A 19845-nucleotide genomic window follows, 5' to 3' on the forward strand; every position below is an offset into this window, starting at 1 on the left:
CTGCCTTGTTCAGCAGCCTTCTGAAGCTTTGCCTCCTGGTCCATCCGTCCATCCTTTCATAACTTGGGGGCAAGTTTTTCCATATTATAAATAATAAATAAACATGTTTGGTATCACAGCGTGTGTAATCGCCCAAATTATTAATTTATTTCATTCCTGATCTAGCACGATAAACGGCGTAAGCGTGATTAAATCCCAAAGTGGAAAGTTGCGCATTTTTGGTCGCATCAATTTCAGAAAAATTGTAATAAAAAGCGATCAAAAAGTCACATAAAAGTAAAGTTATACATGTTACATATCATTGTAATCATAACGGCTTGAGGAGCATATATAACAAGTAAGTTTTACCTTAGGCGAACGGCGTAAAAACAAATACCCCCCAAATAAACAATGCGGTTTTTTTTGTTTTTTTTCCCAAATTTCACCACACATTTATTTTTTTTTTCTGGTTTTGCAATATACTTTATGAAAAAATTCAGCCTGTCATTGCAAAGTACAATTAGTGGCGCAAAAAATAAGGGCTCATGTGGGTTTCTACGTGAAAAAATGCAAGTGCTATGGAGTTTTAAGCACAAGGAGGAAAAAAACGGAAGTGCAAAAATCGAAATTGCCTCTGTCTTTAACGGGTTAAGGAACCAGTCACGTCCAAAAGTGCTGTAAAGCTGTTACACATTGCTAATACAATATTGCACATACTGCCTAAACGTAACTATTCCCTCTGTGCCTGGTCGCGGTGCCCCGAAAACATACTATGATAGTCTCCTGCGCCCTATGGAAATTATGGCAAGCTAGTCATTTGAGTGGTTTGCCTGTCCAAACTAGTTACGGTTGTGACTAATCACTTCTCTCTGGACGTGATTACAGCGCTGTATACTTGCTGCATCAGAGGAAGGTGAGCTGGACCGCTTGTTACTGATCCTACATCTGTATTCCAGCAGTTACAAGTGTCCAAGCCCTCCTCCCTTTGAAGCCGCAAGTATATGGCGCTGTAATCACGCCCAGGGAGGCATGATTACAGAGCTAGACTTGCCCAGTGACTGACTAGTTTGGACAGATTGATCGCCCAAATGACTAATTTTCCCTAATTTACATACAGTGCGGGAGATAATGATGGTATGTTTTCGAGAGACAAGAAGTAATAGTTATATGTTTGCGCAGTATGTGCAATAAGGTATTTGCAATGCTTAATAGCTTTACAGCGATTTTGGAAGTGATTGGTTCCCTTTAACAAGTGACCCAAGGCATTATGTGTATAATTTATATTTTAATGCTGAGAATACTGTCCAAGTAAATTTATCAAATGCGATTCACGTTCCAAACTGCGGACAATGCTAAATAGAAGACCTGTATCTGTCATATATCCGATTGTGTTTCCTGAACATAGAAAAAACATATTTAGTGTCGGAGGCTTTCCCAAGCTCCTGATTTGCTGCAAGATGGGAGGGGAGGAGATATTACAGCCCTCATAAGATTAAGAGCTCTCACACATTTCACTGAAGAAGAAAAACCTTTTTCTATGTTTTGAAAGCACTGACAGATATTTGAAAGGTACCATGTGTCTAGTTGCCCTAATGGCTAAGGTGTATTGCAACTAACAGGTTCACTTTAAGTTGAATGTTTTTTTTTTTTGTTTGTTTTTTCTTCTCAAAAGTGTATCATGCCATCTACCTGGAAGAGCTGACGTCTCTAGAATTAACAGAAAAGCTTGCCCAACTTTTCAACATTTCTCCTCATCAAATTAATCAGATCTACAAACAGGGGCCCACAGGCATACATGTTCTTATAAGTGATGAGGTAAGTCATTCACTCACAGAAGAAAGCTTATCGCATGATTGTCAGTACCTTTCCCAGTTGTCAGTACATGTCAAATAAAAATTGTATTCCTAACCCTAAGGCTAAGCCTCTGTAACAGACTTCACAGTGAATCCACAGCAAAATCTACAGGCATAACATGTGGATAATGGTACAGATTTTACTCTGGCTGCAGAAGGGATTAAGCAAAGAATCAATTAAACTCCATGCCACAATCCACAACATGTGGATAAGATCTGTAGAAGTCACAGCTTTCCCTCCCAGTGTGAATTCTCCCTTGCAGGTAACAATCTGCCCTCCTAGTTTTTCTGTAAGACCAGATGATTCAGTGGAGTGAAACTGCCAATCTGTCAAATGAAAACCAACCAGTGCCTTGCAAATGTAGCCCTTATAATTTGTGTTTTGCTTGACCATGTTTGTAACTTTTATGCTTCTTTTAGCACATATGGCTGCTCACATAGCTAATCCTTTAGTTGCTCAATTTTATTTTCATTTTTTATTCTTTGGGCCTTGCAGGCCTCATTTAGTTGCATTGTTAGTAAAAATAAAATGCATGTTACATTTTTATTTGGAGGGTGATTGTTCTTTAACACCCTTCTACAGTCAAGGAAAGAAATTTGGTGTACCAGACCCCCACTGATTGTTAGGAGGAAGAAGCACACCACCCAGCACTACTACTCCACATTCTGTGTCTGCAACAGGAGATGGTCCCACAGAGTTTATATAGAAGTCCATCTTGGTAAAACTTGGCACTTGGCACTCCTGGCTATATTTAGTAATAGGTGGCACTGAGACACCACTAATCACAACTTTTGACAGTATCAATTTAAGGTCCCCATACAACTTCAGTGGGGAGAAGAAAAGAATCTGCTGTGAAATTCAGCATGTCCAAATCTTTCTTTAACTTCATTTGTCAAGGGAGAGTTAGGAAGCATAGTTCGTGGGTCACACTGAAATTTTTGTGTTTGGGCAACTTTACTCAACTCACTATACCCAAAGAAAATAAGCATGCATTTATCCCCATAGTGGTCTGCACGGCATGTTATAGATCCCAAATGTCATTCATGTAGTCTGCCATGTCATTTAGTCCCTTTAGAGCCCTTTAGAGACTAATGCAGCACATGCTTCAAGCAGGTTACACACCACTTTTGTTTAAAACTTTTGATATTCTTGGATATGTGGGTTTTAACTTTTAGGAGATAAAGCTGCTGTCTTATCTGTGTACATTTACAAGAGGATTTACAAGAAGACAAAACACAGACTTTTATATTGTTTCCCTGCAGTCTGTAATCTGATTCTTCTTGACCATGAACCTTACTAGTGCATAGAGTACAAAGCAATTACATATGTGCCTTTTGGAGCACATGAGAGGCTGCTGTGAGAGCAAACAATAACCATCTAGATTGAAAGCCATTTTATGGCCATAAACTCTGCTAATGGGTCTGAATTCTAGGGTTACTACATGAGAACATGAAGCTACGTGGGCCGCTCGCTCATCTGTAATGCACCTATTGGTTAGCCTTTTTCCTGTACTACAGGTAGAATGCATAAGTGTTATGCAAGTTTCTCTGACCCTTACCATAAAAAAACTATAAAAATGCATTTAAAATAGATTTCCAGAGTAAGAAGTCTGACGGTTTCTGCAGAACTGAAAGCATTGAAACATTTAGTAACAATACTATTACTATATTCACTTACAGTGATCTCTCAAGTTACTGTATTAATCTGATCCAAGACCACCATTGTATGTTAAAAATACTGCATCTTGAGACTGAAACTCTCTAGAAAACTAGTAATTGGATCTGAAGACACCAAAATAAGAGAAAATATGAACAATTTACAAAGAATATGTACAAAGCATGCCCATACCTATAAGTCATAGAGAGTTGTTGCAAGCTGTAATTATTTCTCTATGTAAAGATCACATCTATGTAGAGATGTCTTATTGTCACATTGTCTTTGGTGTCCAAAAGAGAAGCTCATCCTGAAATATACAGAACATGTAGTACTGCGCTAAATTATAGAAAGGCGCTATTAGACAGGCAGTCTGTGCATATATTTCAGTAGTACAGGAGTTTTACCAGTGAAATACCCATTTTTATTAGTCAAATGTTTCAGCCATTCGCTTGTCGCAGATCCGGGCAGTTTGTAGCATGTTGTGTCTGGTCTCAAGTTACAATGGTCCAGGAATGACCAATGTATGTTGATGATATTGTAACCTAAGGCCATTGTTAATGGACAGACCACTGTATAATAATCCTGTCCGCTTCTGAAATCACAGTCTGCATGACAAATGCACATAGAGAGGGAGAAAATTCTATTTCTGAGGTTATGGCGCTCTTTTAACCTTGATTACCAGTATACCTCCCTCTGTGGGTAATATGGGAGAATGTAGCAAGTGGTCTGTTCCACTTAAAGCGGACCTGTCAGCAGCTTCCTAATATCCAAGCTTTCAGTTCTCGTATTGCTCTTTAGCATGAAAAACATAGGGGGTGGGTTATCAAAATTGTTTTAAATGTCTGTTATAGAAATTCTTCTTGTGTCCCAGATCTTGCTTTTCAGTGCCTGGGAAACTTGGAGGTGGTAGCTGTTGTGGTACCCAAGAATAATACAGCCCAGCTTTCCCAGGCACCTTTAAATGGCCATCCTCCCTAGTAGTGCAGCCATGTATGAATGTATGTCTATTAATAACTTGGCAGCTGTTCAGAAGTCTGGGAAAGCTGGGTGGCAAGTATTCCCAACACCTGAATGGCCGCCTTTCTAGTATAGATGAGTGAATTTACTGTAATAAAGCAAAGCACGGTCAGTTAGAAGGCAAGCAGGCTGATAAGTGGATTACAGAAATAATGCTTTGTTACAGTAAATTCGCTCATCTCTACTGCCTAGCATTCCTAGCCCCCTGAATGAGTATATATGTATTTAACAAGTGGCTTCAAGGAACAGCTTGTCAGCTTGAAGCCATTTACCAGGACCCTATATGCTAATCTGTCAGATTCCTGCCATGGTTTCAGGGGTTTTCAGGAATAGTTTTCATCTTAAGCAGAGCCTGTTCACAGGGGAAGCATTGCTGCTGTCTCTAAAGGGTCGTCGCTGAATGGCACAATGGGGGAGATTTATCAAACATGGTGTAAAGTGAAACTGGCGCAGATTCCCCCTTTTATTTTCCAAAGAGTCTGTGAAGAATGGAAAGTAGAATCTGATTGGTTGCTAGGGGCAACTGAGCCAGTTTCACTTTACACCATGTTTGATAAATCTCCCCATTGTGTTTTGTAGTTTTGCAACAGCTTGGGGTACATTAGACTAGAATCATGTAGTCATGAAGCTCTGGATTCCAGCACAAAGTTGAATGGAGCTGTAGCTTTTGAAGGCAGCATGATCTGCCATGAGTAAGAGTGGTCCAGATGGGAGTGGCTTTGCACAATTTATAAAAATTTAGCATTTGTTATATTATCTGTAGCACTGAAAATGTAAGTACCAATATACCTACTCTGAGAACAGACATGAGTGGTGTAAACTCGCATCTTCCGGCGCCAAAAGGCAGTGTATTTGTAATGCGGGTCGCAAATAATAAACGTGAACATGAGGCTGTCCGACAAGATTGCTGTACCCAGCTGCCTCCTGTGCAGTGACTGCGCTGTTATCGCTCACTGTGCTAGAAACGGAATGATCAGTGATAGCAGTCACTGCTCCCTCTGTGGAGGCTGCCAGACAGCTATTGTGTCGGGTAGCCTCCCACCTGGGTACTGTATATAAGAATATACAGTACACGAGGGGAACAGGACCCTGCTCTATTTAAAAAGCACTAGAACAGAACAGAACAGAGCAGGGGATGGGAACTGGGGCTAAGGTATTAAAGAAAAGATAATAAAACTTTAATAAAGCAATGTATTATTTAGTCTTTGAAGTATTCTTTTAAAGCGAAAGTACCATCAGGTACATTCGCTTTAATTTAACCCACGGATAGATCGGCATCAACGAGGGGAAGCCGATGCCACAGTCCTTTTTTTTTTTTTTTGAACCGCGCCCCGGTTCCCATGTACGGCGCCGTTCCATCCATGGGTATCAGGCCGGGGCTGAAGCGCTGGAGGCGGGCCCCCAGTGTGCGGAATCCCCGGTCCCTATATTATGTAGCTTCATCGATTCTAACGGAGCCGCATCATAGAGGGATGGGGGATTCTGCCCACTGGGGCCGGCCCACCTCCAGTGGCCCGGTACCCGTGGCTAGAACGGTGCCGTACACGGGAACTGGGCCGCGGTCCAAAAAATGGGCCCTGGCACCAGCTTCCCCGCGTTGGGGCCGATCTATCTGTGGGTCAAATTAAAGCAAATGTACCTGATGGTACATTCACTTTAGGTATACTGCTTTTGTAAGTTTTTCCCATTACCAATCGTACTACTCTTTGAACATGGGATTCAATGATTTGCAGTTCCCAACACAAATGTTGGTGGCAGCAGAAGGGGCCTTGTCACGCCTTACTGCTGCCAGTCACCTGAAGTCAATATATTAAAGTGTCACTGTCGTTATAACTTTCAAAATCGAAATCAACAGTAGGTGTGATATAAGTAGGGCTGGGCGATAATGGCCTAAATCAATATCGCGGTTTATCATACATGTCGTCGCGGTAACGATAAATTGAACGATAAGTATGACACGCCCCTTTTAAAAGCCACACCCCTTTTGAAAACCCTATTTTCCAATGGTAATACAAACGTGAATTTATTCCATATAACAATGTGCAGCAAACTTCACAAGTAATACACAATGTTTTGGCATCTCCTACGCCATTTTCAAGTGGCACTTGAAAATGGCATAGGAGACGCCAAAACGTCATATATTACTTGTGACGTTTGCTGCACATTGTTATATGGAATAAATTCACGTTTTCACGTTTGTATTACCATCGGAGTGCTGCAAAGTATTTTTTTACTAGCTGACTTGGTCAAAGGTCTGGGATTCGTCTGCTGGCACCCACAGTTTGTTTAGTGTGCTGCCTATATTGTTAGCTATATCTATCTATACAGGATAGATAGATAGACAGACAGACAGGAGATAGATAGGACTCTATCTCCTATCTATCTCCTATCTATCTATCTCCTATCTATCTCCTTGAAAATGGTGGCGAGATGCCGCTGAAAAGTTGCGCCCTGATGTTTTGCACTAGGCTCTCCTGTCTGTCTAATTATATATATATATATATTATATATATATATATATATATATATATATATATATATATATATATATATATATATATATATATAATATATTATATATATATATATATATATATATAATGTACACACACACACTGGATAGATAGATAGTAGATAGATGGATAGATAGATAGATAGATAGGAGATAGATAGATAGATAGATAGGACTCCTATCTATCCATCCATCTTTATCTATCTCCTATATATCCATCTCTCTCTACCCCAGTCACTGTCACATGCTGCCCTGCCCCCCCCTCTCCCGCACATACAGTTGGGGTCAGGTATAGGTCGGCACCTCCTTGCTCCCACCGGCACCGCTCTCTGTCTCCCGCACAGGAATCCTCGGCCCCTGTCACTCAGTGCTGTAGCACATATATCTGTGTCCCGGGCTGAGCGTCACACATCGAAAGATAACGGGGCGTCGGGGATTCCTGTGCGGGCCAGAGTGCGGTGCCCATGGGAGCCAGGATGTGCCGACCTATAGCTGACCCCCTGAAGCCACTGTATGTGTGGGAGAGGAGGGGGCAGGGCTCACTGTGCAGCTTCCAGAGAAGCTAGGAGAAGTGAGCCGCCCGGCAGCAGCAGCGCTGAGCACACAGCACGCCTGTGCGCAGCCGGTCAGAGTGTTCCTCTTCAGCCCCCCCGCAGCAGGATCTTCCATACCTTGCCTTGCATATGTGCGCCCTGGCTGGAATTGGGAGGTGAATCGGAGGATCAGCAAGGGAGATCTGAGGGGAGCAGAGCATGCGACCGCCGGGTGAGGGGGGGGGGGGGGGAATACCGCAGATACCGTCCTGGCAGAGTTGAGGTCGGTTAACCGACGCCAGTGACGGTATCGGTATTTTGACGCTATACCGCCCAGCCCTAGATATAAGGCAAGTTTGCAATTTACACTTATGTTTTTTTGGTTATCATGCTGTAAAACAAAGCTGAACTTACCAGAAATCCAGGTCCAGGTCTCCAGAAGGCAGATTTTCTGGTTGAAAAAAACAGGAATTCCGGCCAGTACAGAGTCACGGCTCAATGTGTCCATCAATCACATGACTGCTTTCTCTCTGTGAGCACTCAGATAGCCTGGGACTTCCTGTTTTCTGACTGTTTCCTGTTTTTTGAGAAAAAATCACCAGAAAACAAAGTGCCGTGTTTTCCATGATAACTTAAAAAAGTATGTATATTGCAGACTTGCTTTATATCACATCTACTGTTTAGATTTTGAAAGTTATGACAGTGACACTTAAATAAATAAAAAAATAAAAAAAAGGTTTAATCTGTTACATTACTCGGTATATTAACAACAGCAACAAAGAAATATGGCCATTAAACATGCTATTCTGAAAAAATCACGCAAACTCCATAAAAAAAAAAAAAAAGCATAAAGGACTGAAAAAGCTGGTTAGTATATCTCATTGAGGTCGGCTTCCTGTTGATTGAGTAAATAAATATTATGTATATAAAGCATTGCTGCCCCCAGGAGGGGGTAGTCCTGTATGTTTGTCTTTGTTAAAATTTTGTTTTCTTTCTTCACTAGATGATTCAGAATTTTCAGGACGAGTCATGCTTTGTGTTGGATACAATGAAAGGTATGGTAGTGACCTCTGTGAGTTCTGTGTATTTGGTTAGGTAGAAGCTTTCCTCCAGTATATGTAGGTGCTTAGGGGGCCTCTTTTCATTATTTTGTGGTCAGTTTAATTATGAATTTCAGCATTATTCAGTTATGAACACATGATTAGAAAGCGGATTAGCTGTAACACCCCTCCCCACCAATATTATTGAATACGAATTGTACGTTAAGACTGGACAGTGTGTCTAACCTGACTCTGCACTTGGGTGGTCTGCTTTGTGTTTATATCCATTCATCATTTTGTGGAAATACAAATTTTTTGTTGGTTCGTGCCCCTGTAAACAGTGGACCTGGGATTCTCCAAAGTTTCGACATTTATTTATAATGTTTTTACGTAATCCATGCTGGTCCACTTCTAAGTGTGTTGAAAAGCAGCTTACAACATGTATTGATTCCTTGATAAGTTTTTGGGGCCTTGTATACTCCACTAAACAGTCTAGTGGCCTGACAACTAATTTTTACCTGTAATTTTCAGACTGCCACAGCTAAGTTAAAGTGTCACTGTCGTGATTTTTTTTTTTTGCAGAAATCAATAGTCCAGGCGATTTTAAGAAACTTTGTAATTGGGTTTATTATCCGAAAAATGCATTTTTATCATGAAAAAGCAGTTTGAAGCTCTCCCCCCTGTCTTCATTGTTCTCCTATGGAGAGAGCTAAAGAAAAGACCAAAACAGGACAACAAAGAGTTAATCTACAAATCCCTCACGGGATATCTCCTGTGACAGTCACCAGTGACCTGTCTGAGCTCGGATTACAGCTGTCACCCAGCTCCGTGCCTGTAATCCTGTTATCTGCTTTCTGCTGCCGGCTAACTCCCTCCTTCCTCCTCCCCCCTCCCCTCTCCCTAGAGCAGACAGGGTACGTCTGATGCAACAAGTCACAATTTTCAGATTTTTCAGAGTGGATGAAAAAGAGGAAGGAGGGGGGGACCTGGGAAAAGGCTTTTTACATGCAGATAATGGCAGATTTGGCTAATAAACCCAATTACAAAGTTTCTTAAAATCGCCTGGACTATTGATTTCTGCAAAAAAAAAAAAATACGACAGTGACTCTTTAAGCAATGCGTATAATGTCACCGTAGTAATAGACCTCTAGTGGGCATTTGTGGAACATCGGAAATCCTCATACATTTGTTTGCATAGTACTATTGGGCCTCCCTAGGTTTACTAACTTGTTGGTATCATATAGGAGATAACCTTTTACAAAAATTTTACATTAACCTTTTATAGCTTGGGTCATCACAAATGTAATGATGCCAAATATGTATAAAGTTATCTATACAATGTGGTGAACACTACAAAAATAAAAAAACACAACCTGTTCTATAATTGCTGTATTTTGTATCTGTCCTAGAAGTCATTTTTATGCAAAACAAGCCCACACCCAGCTCCCCATCAAAAGAAAAATAAGAAAGCTATTGCTCATGAAATGTGGCAACAGGTGTCCTGTATTTATTTATTTTTTTAACATTTGTTCTATGTAACAAATTTAGGGAGGGAACTGGGCGGCATTTCAAAAAAAGGACTGCGCCACCAGGAGGCTGGCACCAACTTGGTAGTGTAAAAAAAATACCCGCATTGCTTCTCTAATGGTACATTCGCTTTAAGAAAAGGAAAAAAAAAATAGATTTGGGGTCACTAATCGTAGCTTAATGGTGTAAATCTTTCCATTATCAAAGGAAAAAAAGGAGTAATAAAAGTTAATAAGCTACATGAATCCCAAAATGACGCCATTGTAAAGAAAAATAAATTGGCTCACAAAAAAACAAGCTCTCATATTGCTATGTCAACAAGGCAATGATGAAAAAACTAAGAAAATTGCTTGGTCCCTAAGGCCTGAAATAGACCAGTCACTAAGGGGTTAATACAAAGTATTTATAGTCAATGGTATATTGAGTGCTAAAGCATTTCTGTCTTCTGATTTTAATATTTTTCTTGTTACAGCTGAAACCAACGATAGCTACCACATTATTTTAAAATAAAGGGTCTGCACGAGATCCACCTTGTCCAATCATCACTGAAGACAAAGAACTGGTCTCTCAGCGCTCTCCAATAGGCTCACAAGACTTGAATGCACTAGAGACAGACAATTCTTCAGCGTGGTGCCACATTACTGGCAGATCACGCCATCCTCTCTTCTTCCATAATGAGACAGGCGAGTTGTGCCCGCTTGTGCGGACTCGAACCTTCATTCATTCGATTACAGAAAGATTATTGCAGCGATTGAGCATATAACTGCTTACATCTTGTATGGATCAGGTTTGGTCTGCACAAAGGCAAGCAGTTCCCCTTAACAATGAACTTTGATAATATATGAACTGGCCATACCAATGCATTGGCTAGCAACGTCATTTTTATACTTAACAAAAGATTAAAAAAAAAACAAAAAAAAAAAACCCACAAGCATTTTAAGCTGATCTCACAGGCTGCTGGAAGACGCGGATACAATATTCTTGAAGCATATTGGTGTATGTTATTGGTTACCCCACCACACTGTACTGTCTGATATAGATGGTCAGGGGGTTAGTATTTTTTTATGTAGCATGTGTCTTTTTTGTATGATGCTTTTTGTAACACCAGCCATCATCCCCAGCTGTCCATGTTCTTCTGAAGCCCTCAGATTTTTACTTGACTTTATACTTTTTTTTTTTTTTTTTTCCCCCCTTTTTTTAATGAATCGCCACAGGATGTCTATTATGACTGCAGGACACGTACCATTCCTGTACCTGATCAGATGAATGATGATCAATTATCTCAAGTATTGGTGATCTTATTCATTATCGGTCCTACCAGCTATCCCAAAACACATACACCAGGTTCCTGCATGCAGCGGCTTGTAGGACAGGTATTGATGAAACTTGGCCAATGACCAGTCCAACGCAAAGCGACTCAGATCAACAAAACTAACAGTCAGTGTATCCTTTTATCTTCCCCTCCCTTCCTTCTGATAACTTACTACTGGATCCTCTGGTCATTGTATTTTTTTATTTTATTTTTTTCATCTCCTTTTTTAAGCCTTCTTTTTGTAACTTTTTCTCCAGTTATTGTTGCATAAAATTTCCAAGAGATTTGCTCCTCTGTTTCCAGAGGCATCTGTGGCATTCTGCAAGTCTTGTGGGACAGTGAATACCTCCTATAATAAAAACTGCTGGCATTTCAAGAATCCCCAGACCCTGCTGCGTTATAAAAGGTGTCATTTCTTTCTTTGGACCTGAATCAGGACTAAATCCATGAGAATATGTGGAGTGTGGATGAAAGTGTAGCGATAAGATGTGTTCCTTTTATTTCAAACAATTTTTTTTGAGCCACTTTGTATTTTTTGTGTGAGTTATTTCCAGTATCTGCTTATACTGATCACAAGCATGGAAATACAGTGCGAATGGCTTAGAGAGTCCAATACCGGATTATTACCTGTCAGCTAACCTTTTAAATACAGTGAAATGTATTTCATAATAAATGGATAAACTTAACTTGGGCTTAAAAGCAATTATTATTTGTTTGTATAGGTTTAGAATTGTCCATGGCGTATTCCCTTTATTTGGTCCTCAGGCACCATCTAAAAATGAAGGGGTCCTAGTGCAGATCTAGTGACCTTCCCTTTTTTTTTTTTCATTTTACTTGGACATCAGCACGAAGCTAGATCTGCATAGGATATCGCCCTGTGCAATGGGCCAACAATTGGCCAACAAAGGAGTGCTGGTTCATCTGCTGATCCAGTCGTTTTGTCAGGTTTAAAAAAATTACGGCTGTACATCTCCCCACGTAATGCATGACTGCCAAGCTGTAAGCGAATGCCGATTTAACAGCTGTTTGTAAGATTCCAGCAACCTTTCTAAAGAATGAACATTGTACTGAACGCAGTTGTCAAACCTGTGGCCCTCCAGCTGCTGCAAAACTACAATTCCCATCATGCCTGGCCAGCCAAAGATTTTGCTGTCCAGGCTTGATGAAATTGTAATTTTGCAACAGCTGGAGGGCTGCAAGTTTGACACCCCTGGTATAGAATGCCTGCTCCATATTTTATCTGTGTGCTGAAAAATAAATTGAGGATTAGCTTAATTGAAATTCTAATAGAACCAATTCACATGCCTATATGCAGCAGAACTCTTAGGCTGCATTCACACAGAACCCAGATGTGGAAGGCTTGTAACTGAGTCCATCATTAACGTGGTGACATGGTACACTCTGTTTGATCAAATAGTTTGCTAAGGTCCTCATTTTTAAATATCTACATTGTGTGCACACTGGGGGGAGTATATACAGTAAGCGCTTGCACCTGTGGGTTGCTGTTGCACTTTCTGTTTTTTTTTTTTTGTCTGTACTCCATTAGAGGCATTCCATGTCCATGCTCTGTGTGAATGCAGCCTTTAAGGATGAATGAGGTTTTTTTCCTTGTGTAAGCAGTCATTTTCAGAAAATGTAAAGTGAATTCACATTGCAAACTGCTTACACTGCTATATAGCTGTTTGGGCCAGGAGACACAAGGTACCTTTTTATAAATGCTTCTATAATGTAGAAAAATGCTTTTATTTAAATTATTATTGGCCCCTCCGGTATGCGCTGGCACGTATACTCACCACAGCTTATTGGTGTCCCGCGGCGTGGCTTCGTTCCAGTCCCGTGGCACAGTTCAAATGCGGTGCGCGCTCACTTCAGCCTCTGCAGGGACTTTTCTTCTCTGTCCTGTGATTGAATGCTGGAAGTCACACGCTTCACACGCTTCTATAGAGAATGCATTGAAATGCGAGTTCTGGCGTATTATCACAGGAGACAGAAGAGGAATCACAGCAGAGGCTGACGTGAGAGCACGCTGGATTTGAACGGCGCCGCGGGACACCGATGAGCTGCGGCGAGTATACGTGCCAGTGCCTACCAAGGGGGTCAATAATAATTTTTTTTGTGAACTGCTTCTTTAATAATAGAGTCAAAGAGGCTTTCCCAAAATCCTGAGGTGCACCAGGCTGCAACAGATCCTTACTTCCCCATCCCATACCTGAGCCTGCTTGAGTCTTTGCTTTCACATGTCAAGCTGGGAAGGAGGAAGCATTCTAGCTTGTAGTACACAGGAGTATGGCACAGTGCTGTCTCTGAAGAGGAGGGTGGCACAGCCTGAAGCAAGGGACGCCCTCTGCAGCTGACGTCACAGCGTAGAGTGGTGGCGCTGGAACATAGTCATAGCTGTGACGACACACGTCTGACAGCAAAGTAAGCTTGGCCAGAGTACCCCTTTAATAGAACACTGACCATTTAAACTGCCAAACTGAGGCAGAGTGTGTGACCCTATGCTCCTTAGCGGACTGAGGGTGGAAGTAACACCTAATTTTTATATTAATAAAACTGAAGATTTAATAAAAACGGTGCTGAGGATGAAGGGAAGAAAATTTCCTTCATTCTCGATGTCCAAGGAAACATAACAGCAGGTGAGTGTCATATAAGCCGATGTTAGTTTTCCTTCAAAGCAGGGATGGGACACCTTTTGGCCCTCCATCATGCCTGGGAATTGTAGTTTTGTAACAGCCAGAGGGCTGAAGGTTTCCCATCCCTGCTTTAAAGTGTAGCTGTTAGGAATAGGCGGCACACATTACCTTTTTGGTGTTTCTTCTCCATAGATACTGAGTCATTGCCGTGTTTTTTTTTTTTTTTTTTCTTGCAGAAATTAAAGGGGTAGTGCGGCGGTAAACAATTATTCACAGAATAACACACATTACAAAGTTATACAACTTTGTAATGTATGTTATGTCTGTGAATGGCCCCCTTCCCCGTGTCCCACCACCCCCACCAGTGTACCCGGAAGTGTGGTGCGCTATACATACCTGTCACGTGCCGACTCGTCTCCGATCTTCAGTCTGCGATGTCGTCTTCGGACGGCCGGGCCGAATCCCTCCAAGCGTCCTGAGTGCCGGCCGCCCTCTTCAGCGTCATCGGCTGCTCAGCCACGATTGGCTGAGCACAGTTTGGAAGGGGGTCACAGACATAACATACATTACAAAGTTGTATAACTTTGTAATGTGTGTTGTTCTGTCAATAATTGTTTACCGCCGCACTACCCCTTTAATAGTCCAGGCGATTTTAAGAAACTTTGTAATTGGGTTTAGTAGACAAATATGCCATTATCTGCATTCAAATAGACTTTCCAGGTCCCCCCCCCCCCCCCCCTCATTATCAGGTAATCTTGACTATTACATCACCAGCAGAGAACAAAGGATTACACAGTGGTACCTGTGTGAAAGCCTGTATTCAGAGGTCAGTGCTGACTTCAGAGGAGATAGCTGGTGATGTAGCTGTGCATTAACTCTTTGTTGTCCTGTTTTGGTGCCTCATCTCCCTCCACCCCTCCCCTCTCCCTAGAAAACCATGAAGACAGGGGGAGAGCGTCAAATGGTTTTTTTTTTTTTTCATGATAAAAATGCTTTTTTTGGCTAATAAGCCCAATTACAAAGTTTCTTAAAATCGCCTGTACTATTGATTAAACGACCGTAACACTTAAGTGTAGAGATGAACGAATCGGGTTCGAGTTGATCCGAACCTGAACGTTCGGTATTTGATTAGCGGTGGCTGCTGAACTTGGATAAAGCTCTAAGGTTGTCAAGAAAACATGGATACAGCCAATGACTATATCCATGTTTTCCACGTAGCCTTAGGGCTTTATCCAAGTTCAGCAGCCACTGCTAATCACATGCCAAATGTTCGGATCGGCTCGAGTATGCTCCAGGTTCGCTCATCTCTATTTAAGTGTCTGTACAAAGAGGGGTTTGGTTGGCTCTAGAATTTCAAAGTCAATGATGTTGGGTGTGTAATTTTATTACAGTTGTTACTTTGTATGTTGGTCTATGAAAGAAAAGTTTTGTGTGACTTGAAACTAAACTCCAATGCCACTGGCTGCTCCCATTGGGTGGGTTCATACTGAGAAATTCTTGTGGATAATGTCTGTGGAATTTCGCTGTCTGTCCGCGCGCCTTTCCGCTGGCTCCATAGACACCATTCTATGGGCTGGTGTATTACTTCCATGTCACGTCACTTCTTTCGGCGTATAGCGTAATATGCCGGCCTATAGAATGGTGTCTATGGAGCCTGTGGAAAGGCGTGCGGACAGATGGTGGAATTCCGCAGACATTATCCACGAGAATTCCTCAGTATGAATCCACCCATTCTATGTAATGCAGTGTGGTATTTCTGAGGTGACTCCTGGTGCTTCCACCTTATTTACATACTTGTGGTCTCTGGCCATAATTCCTGTTTTCTGCTGTTTTCCCTATATAACATACAGGCTGCAGTGCTATACAGCATCATCTAGTCATACATTATAGAGAATTTCTAGGGGGCCATTTTCTAGCACTGACAGTCCCTTCCAGGTGAAGTAGTATCAGCCATCAGCCATCTTGGTAGAGACCTTGCCCTGGTTTGCGCCCCGTCTACACTGTGCGGTAGCAGAGACTGGGGTCCTCCGCCACATCCACAGCTTCCCCGCGCGTCACGTGACCCGCCGCTGCCTTCAACGCAACACAAAAGACGAACATTTCTCCACAGCAACCACCTAGCCTGCCTGCGGCCAAAGCACGCGAGACTTCCTGGCAGCTTGGCGTTATGGCAACGCCCCTGTGTAGAAGAACTGCGCTAATCCTTTACGGCAGTGCTGCTTTTCTTATATAAAGGTCTCGGTATCCGCGGCGCGTACTTTTCTCTCACTGTTTCAACCCTCAAAAGAGAATTTAGTGCCCATAATCCACCCGCAACTCCCTAATAACCCTTGACTCCTCCCACACACTGCAGCATCTCCCGTCACGCCTTGCGCCCTCCGGACTACATTTCCCAGAGAGCCGCGGGAAGCTGTGTGACGTCACAATGCCTATAAGTGGATACATTGTAGCGTTCTCAGCCCATTGTTACTGATGTATCGAGCCGGGGCGGACAGGGCAGGACGAGGCCGCTTTCGCCCAGTTCTTTTCTGTTGAGGTGACGCCGGGTCGTGGCCAAACACTCCCCATCCGTCCTCTGCACCAGCCGCTCCATGCCCCCGACTGAAATAAATCAATAAACGCCCTGTGCTGTGTGACTGTAAGCATCCGCCGGGGAGATGACATTACAGCGATCTGCGGCATCTCCGGCCCCCGCAGCTTGCATGTAGCCGATCCCTTCCGCCCCGGCTTCGATTAAACCCCCTATAACCCAATGCTCTTGTCATCCGTTCCCTGTCACTACCGGTACCGATCCGTTCTCACACTCCATAGATCCCTCTCATCGGCTCGTGATTCGTCTGCGGCGTGACCCCCCTTAAAGTCAACCATCCGCCCCCCCTGCTGTACGATCATCAGGACTCGCCCTTCAAAAAAGAGATAAACGGCAGCCGATCAGATCGGGCGATCACCGGACAGCAGACCAGGAGGAGGATCGCCTATAAAAAGTAGGTAACCCCAGCAGCAGGATATAGCGATCAACCGGGATCGGGCTCCTCTGTACGGGCAGGGCTACCAGGAAGGACGGGGCTTTAAATCCCCGGTGTGGAATGCTGGGCTCGTCCCCATAGCAGCAGCAGTGCATGGTACTGACCTGTCATCCCCAGCAGTGCATGGTACTGACCTGTCATCCCCAGCAGTGCATGGTACTGACCTGTCATCCCCAGCAGTGCATGGTACTGACCTGTCATCCCCAGCAGTGCATGGTACCGACCTGTCATCCCCAGCAGTGCATGGTACCGACCTGTCATCCCCAGCAGTGCATGGTACTGACCTGTCATCCCCAGCAGTGCATGGTACTGACCTGTCATCCCCAGCAGTGCATGGTACTGACCTGTCATCCCCAGCAGTGCATGGTACTGACCTGTCATCCCCAGCAGTGCATGGTACTGACCTGTCATCCCCAGCAGTGCATGGTACTGACCTGTCATCCCCAGCAGTGCATGGTACTGACCTGTCATCCCCAGCAGTGCATGGTACTGACCTGTCATCCCCAGCAGTGCATGGTACTGACCTGTCATCCCCAGCAGTGCATGGTACTGACCTGTCATCCCTCCTATCATCCCCAGCAGTGCATGGTACTGACCTGTCATCCCTCCTATCATCCCCAGCAGTGCATGGTACTGACCTGTCATCCCCAGCAGTGGATGGTACTGACCTGTCATCCCCAGCAGTGCATGGTACTGACCCGTCATCCCTCCTATCATCCCCAGCAGTGCATGGTACTGACCCGTCATCCCTCCTATCATCCCCAGCAGTGCATGGTACTGACCCGTCATCCCTCCTATCATCCCCAGCAGTGCATGGTACTGACCCGTCATCCCTCCTATCATCCCCAGCAGTGCATGGTACTGACCCGTCATCCCTCCTATCATCCCCAGCAGTGCATGGTACTGACCCGCATCCCTCCTATCATCCCCAGCAGTGCATGGTACTGACCCGTCATCCCTCCTATCATCCCCAGCAGTGCATGGTACTGACCCGTCATCCCTCCTATCATTCCCAGCAGTGCATGGTACTGACCCGTCATCCCTCCTATCATCCCCAGCAGTGCATGGTACTGACCCGTCATCCCTCCTATCATCCCCAGCAGTGCATGGTACTGACCCGTCATCCCTCCTATCATCCCCAGCAGTGCATGGTACTGACCCGTCATCCCTCCTATCATCCCCAGCAGTGCATGGTACTGACCCGTCATCCCTCCTATCATCCCCAGCAGTGCATGGTACTGACCCGTCATTCCTCCTATCATCCCCAGCAGTGCATGGTACTGACCTGTCATCCCCAGCAGTGCATGGTACTGACCTGTCATCCCTCCTATCATCCCCAGCAGTGCATTGTACTGGCCTGTCATTCTTCCATGGATGATGACACATTACTTGGTTGATTCGTCACATGTTGTCAGTGTGCTGCCTAGTGACATGGTGGTTGTCAGCTGTTTTTCTGCAATTCACACATAAATTGTCAGATCTTGGTGGTGGAGGAAAGGCTAGGAAAGGAAGTATATCTCTCTCTCTCTATCTATCTATATATATATATATATATATATATATATCTATCTGAACTACTGCAGAACCTCTTTGGAATGGGCCTGCCTTTGTGATTAAGGACCTCCTGATGTCCTCCAACCTGTGGCAGTCAGGACATGCTGGAAGAAGCTGTAGTTCTGCAACAACTAGAAGGCGCCACAGATTGGGGAACCCTAGTAGGGAGATAAAAAAAAAATATATATATATATATTATATATTGCTTTATCCAACAGGCATGCTGAGAGTTGTAGTCTTGCCACAGCTGGACAAACCTGTAATATATATGGGTTTCCAAGGGTTAAGAAGAGTCAGAATTCCCATGAATCACCAAGGTTCTGTGTATTTTGCCTGAAGTGTAACCAGGATCACAAGGGGACCTGAGTAATAGTTGGACTGACACAGTGAAGTGCAGGACATGATGGGGATGGGGGCTGATTTGGGAGCTTCCTAGATCTGTTGTCTTATTATTGCAGACACTAGCTGTGTTGTCATTTCTGCCCCCCATTTGCTTATCTTGAAGATCAGAAAGTCTGAGGTGCCTGTTACCTTTATGTGACACCTCAAGGTGATGATGTTTAATTTGTTAATAAACAACAATGTAGAATTGTAAATATTTTTGTTCTTGGATTCTGATTGATAAATATTGACAGGTTTGCCATGCATAAGCAATTCTCTGTATTACAAAATGGGGGTTTCTTATGACAAGTCTCTGTATGTCAGTTTTTTTGCTTTGTAAGGGCTCCTGAGGCCTAGTGACTTTGTAGCACAATCCACAGTATATAGGAAATCGAGAAACAAAACTTGTTGTTCCCATATTTGTTTTTCTCCAGATAAGCTACTTCTTGGAAGGCTGCCCCCCAGTTGCCATATTTGTAATGGTTTTTGGTCTATGTTAAACAACAGTTCCCCTCCCCCTTCAGCATTGGAAGCAGCAATTGTTACCAGTTTCTGCTTGACCGGTGGTCCTTCTAAGATGTGGCCTCAAATCATACTCTTCTGGAATTTAAGATATGTCTGGGAAGCGTGCCAAGGCTTAAATGTATAGGATGGAAGAGGACAATTTCACTGCCCCCATGTGATTTGTGTCTTTTCTCATAGAATGTATGGATTCTGCTGATAGTTATTCCTATTCTTTGTCCACAGTATATTGGCTTGTGTATAAATACATTACATCGGAGTAATGACATCCACCTGTACGTAACTTAATATATGTGGAC

The 19845-nt window shown here is 43.3% G+C and overlaps 2 protein-coding genes across 4 annotated transcripts in view; both read left to right on the forward strand.

The window, feature by feature from the left end:
- TFCP2 (transcription factor CP2) overlaps positions 1-12116 on the forward strand; it is a 61474-nt gene extending 49358 nt beyond the window's left edge. For both annotated transcript variants that reach the window (XM_069970314.1, XM_069970316.1), the window contains 3 exons: positions 1652-1794; positions 8555-8606; positions 10591-12116. In XM_069970314.1, coding sequence (XP_069826415.1) covers positions 1652-1794; positions 8555-8606; positions 10591-10628 — 233 coding nt within the window. In that variant the 3' untranslated portion in view covers positions 10629-12116. The remainder of the gene's footprint in view (positions 1-1651; positions 1795-8554; positions 8607-10590) is intronic.
- Positions 12117-16380: 4264 nt separating this feature from the next.
- The window catches only part of CSRNP2 (cysteine and serine rich nuclear protein 2), a 38861-nt gene continuing 35396 nt past the window's right edge, over positions 16381-19845 (forward strand). For both annotated transcript variants that reach the window (XM_069970318.1, XM_069970317.1), the window contains exon 1: positions 16381-17047. The gene's annotated coding sequence lies outside the window, so the exon portion shown is untranslated. The remainder of the gene's footprint in view (positions 17048-19845) is intronic.

The sequence above is a fragment of the Dendropsophus ebraccatus genome, chromosome 5 (assembly GCF_027789765.1).
Source record: "Dendropsophus ebraccatus isolate aDenEbr1 chromosome 5, aDenEbr1.pat, whole genome shotgun sequence".
In the NCBI taxonomy this organism is placed as follows: Eukaryota; Metazoa; Chordata; class Amphibia; order Anura; family Hylidae; genus Dendropsophus; species Dendropsophus ebraccatus.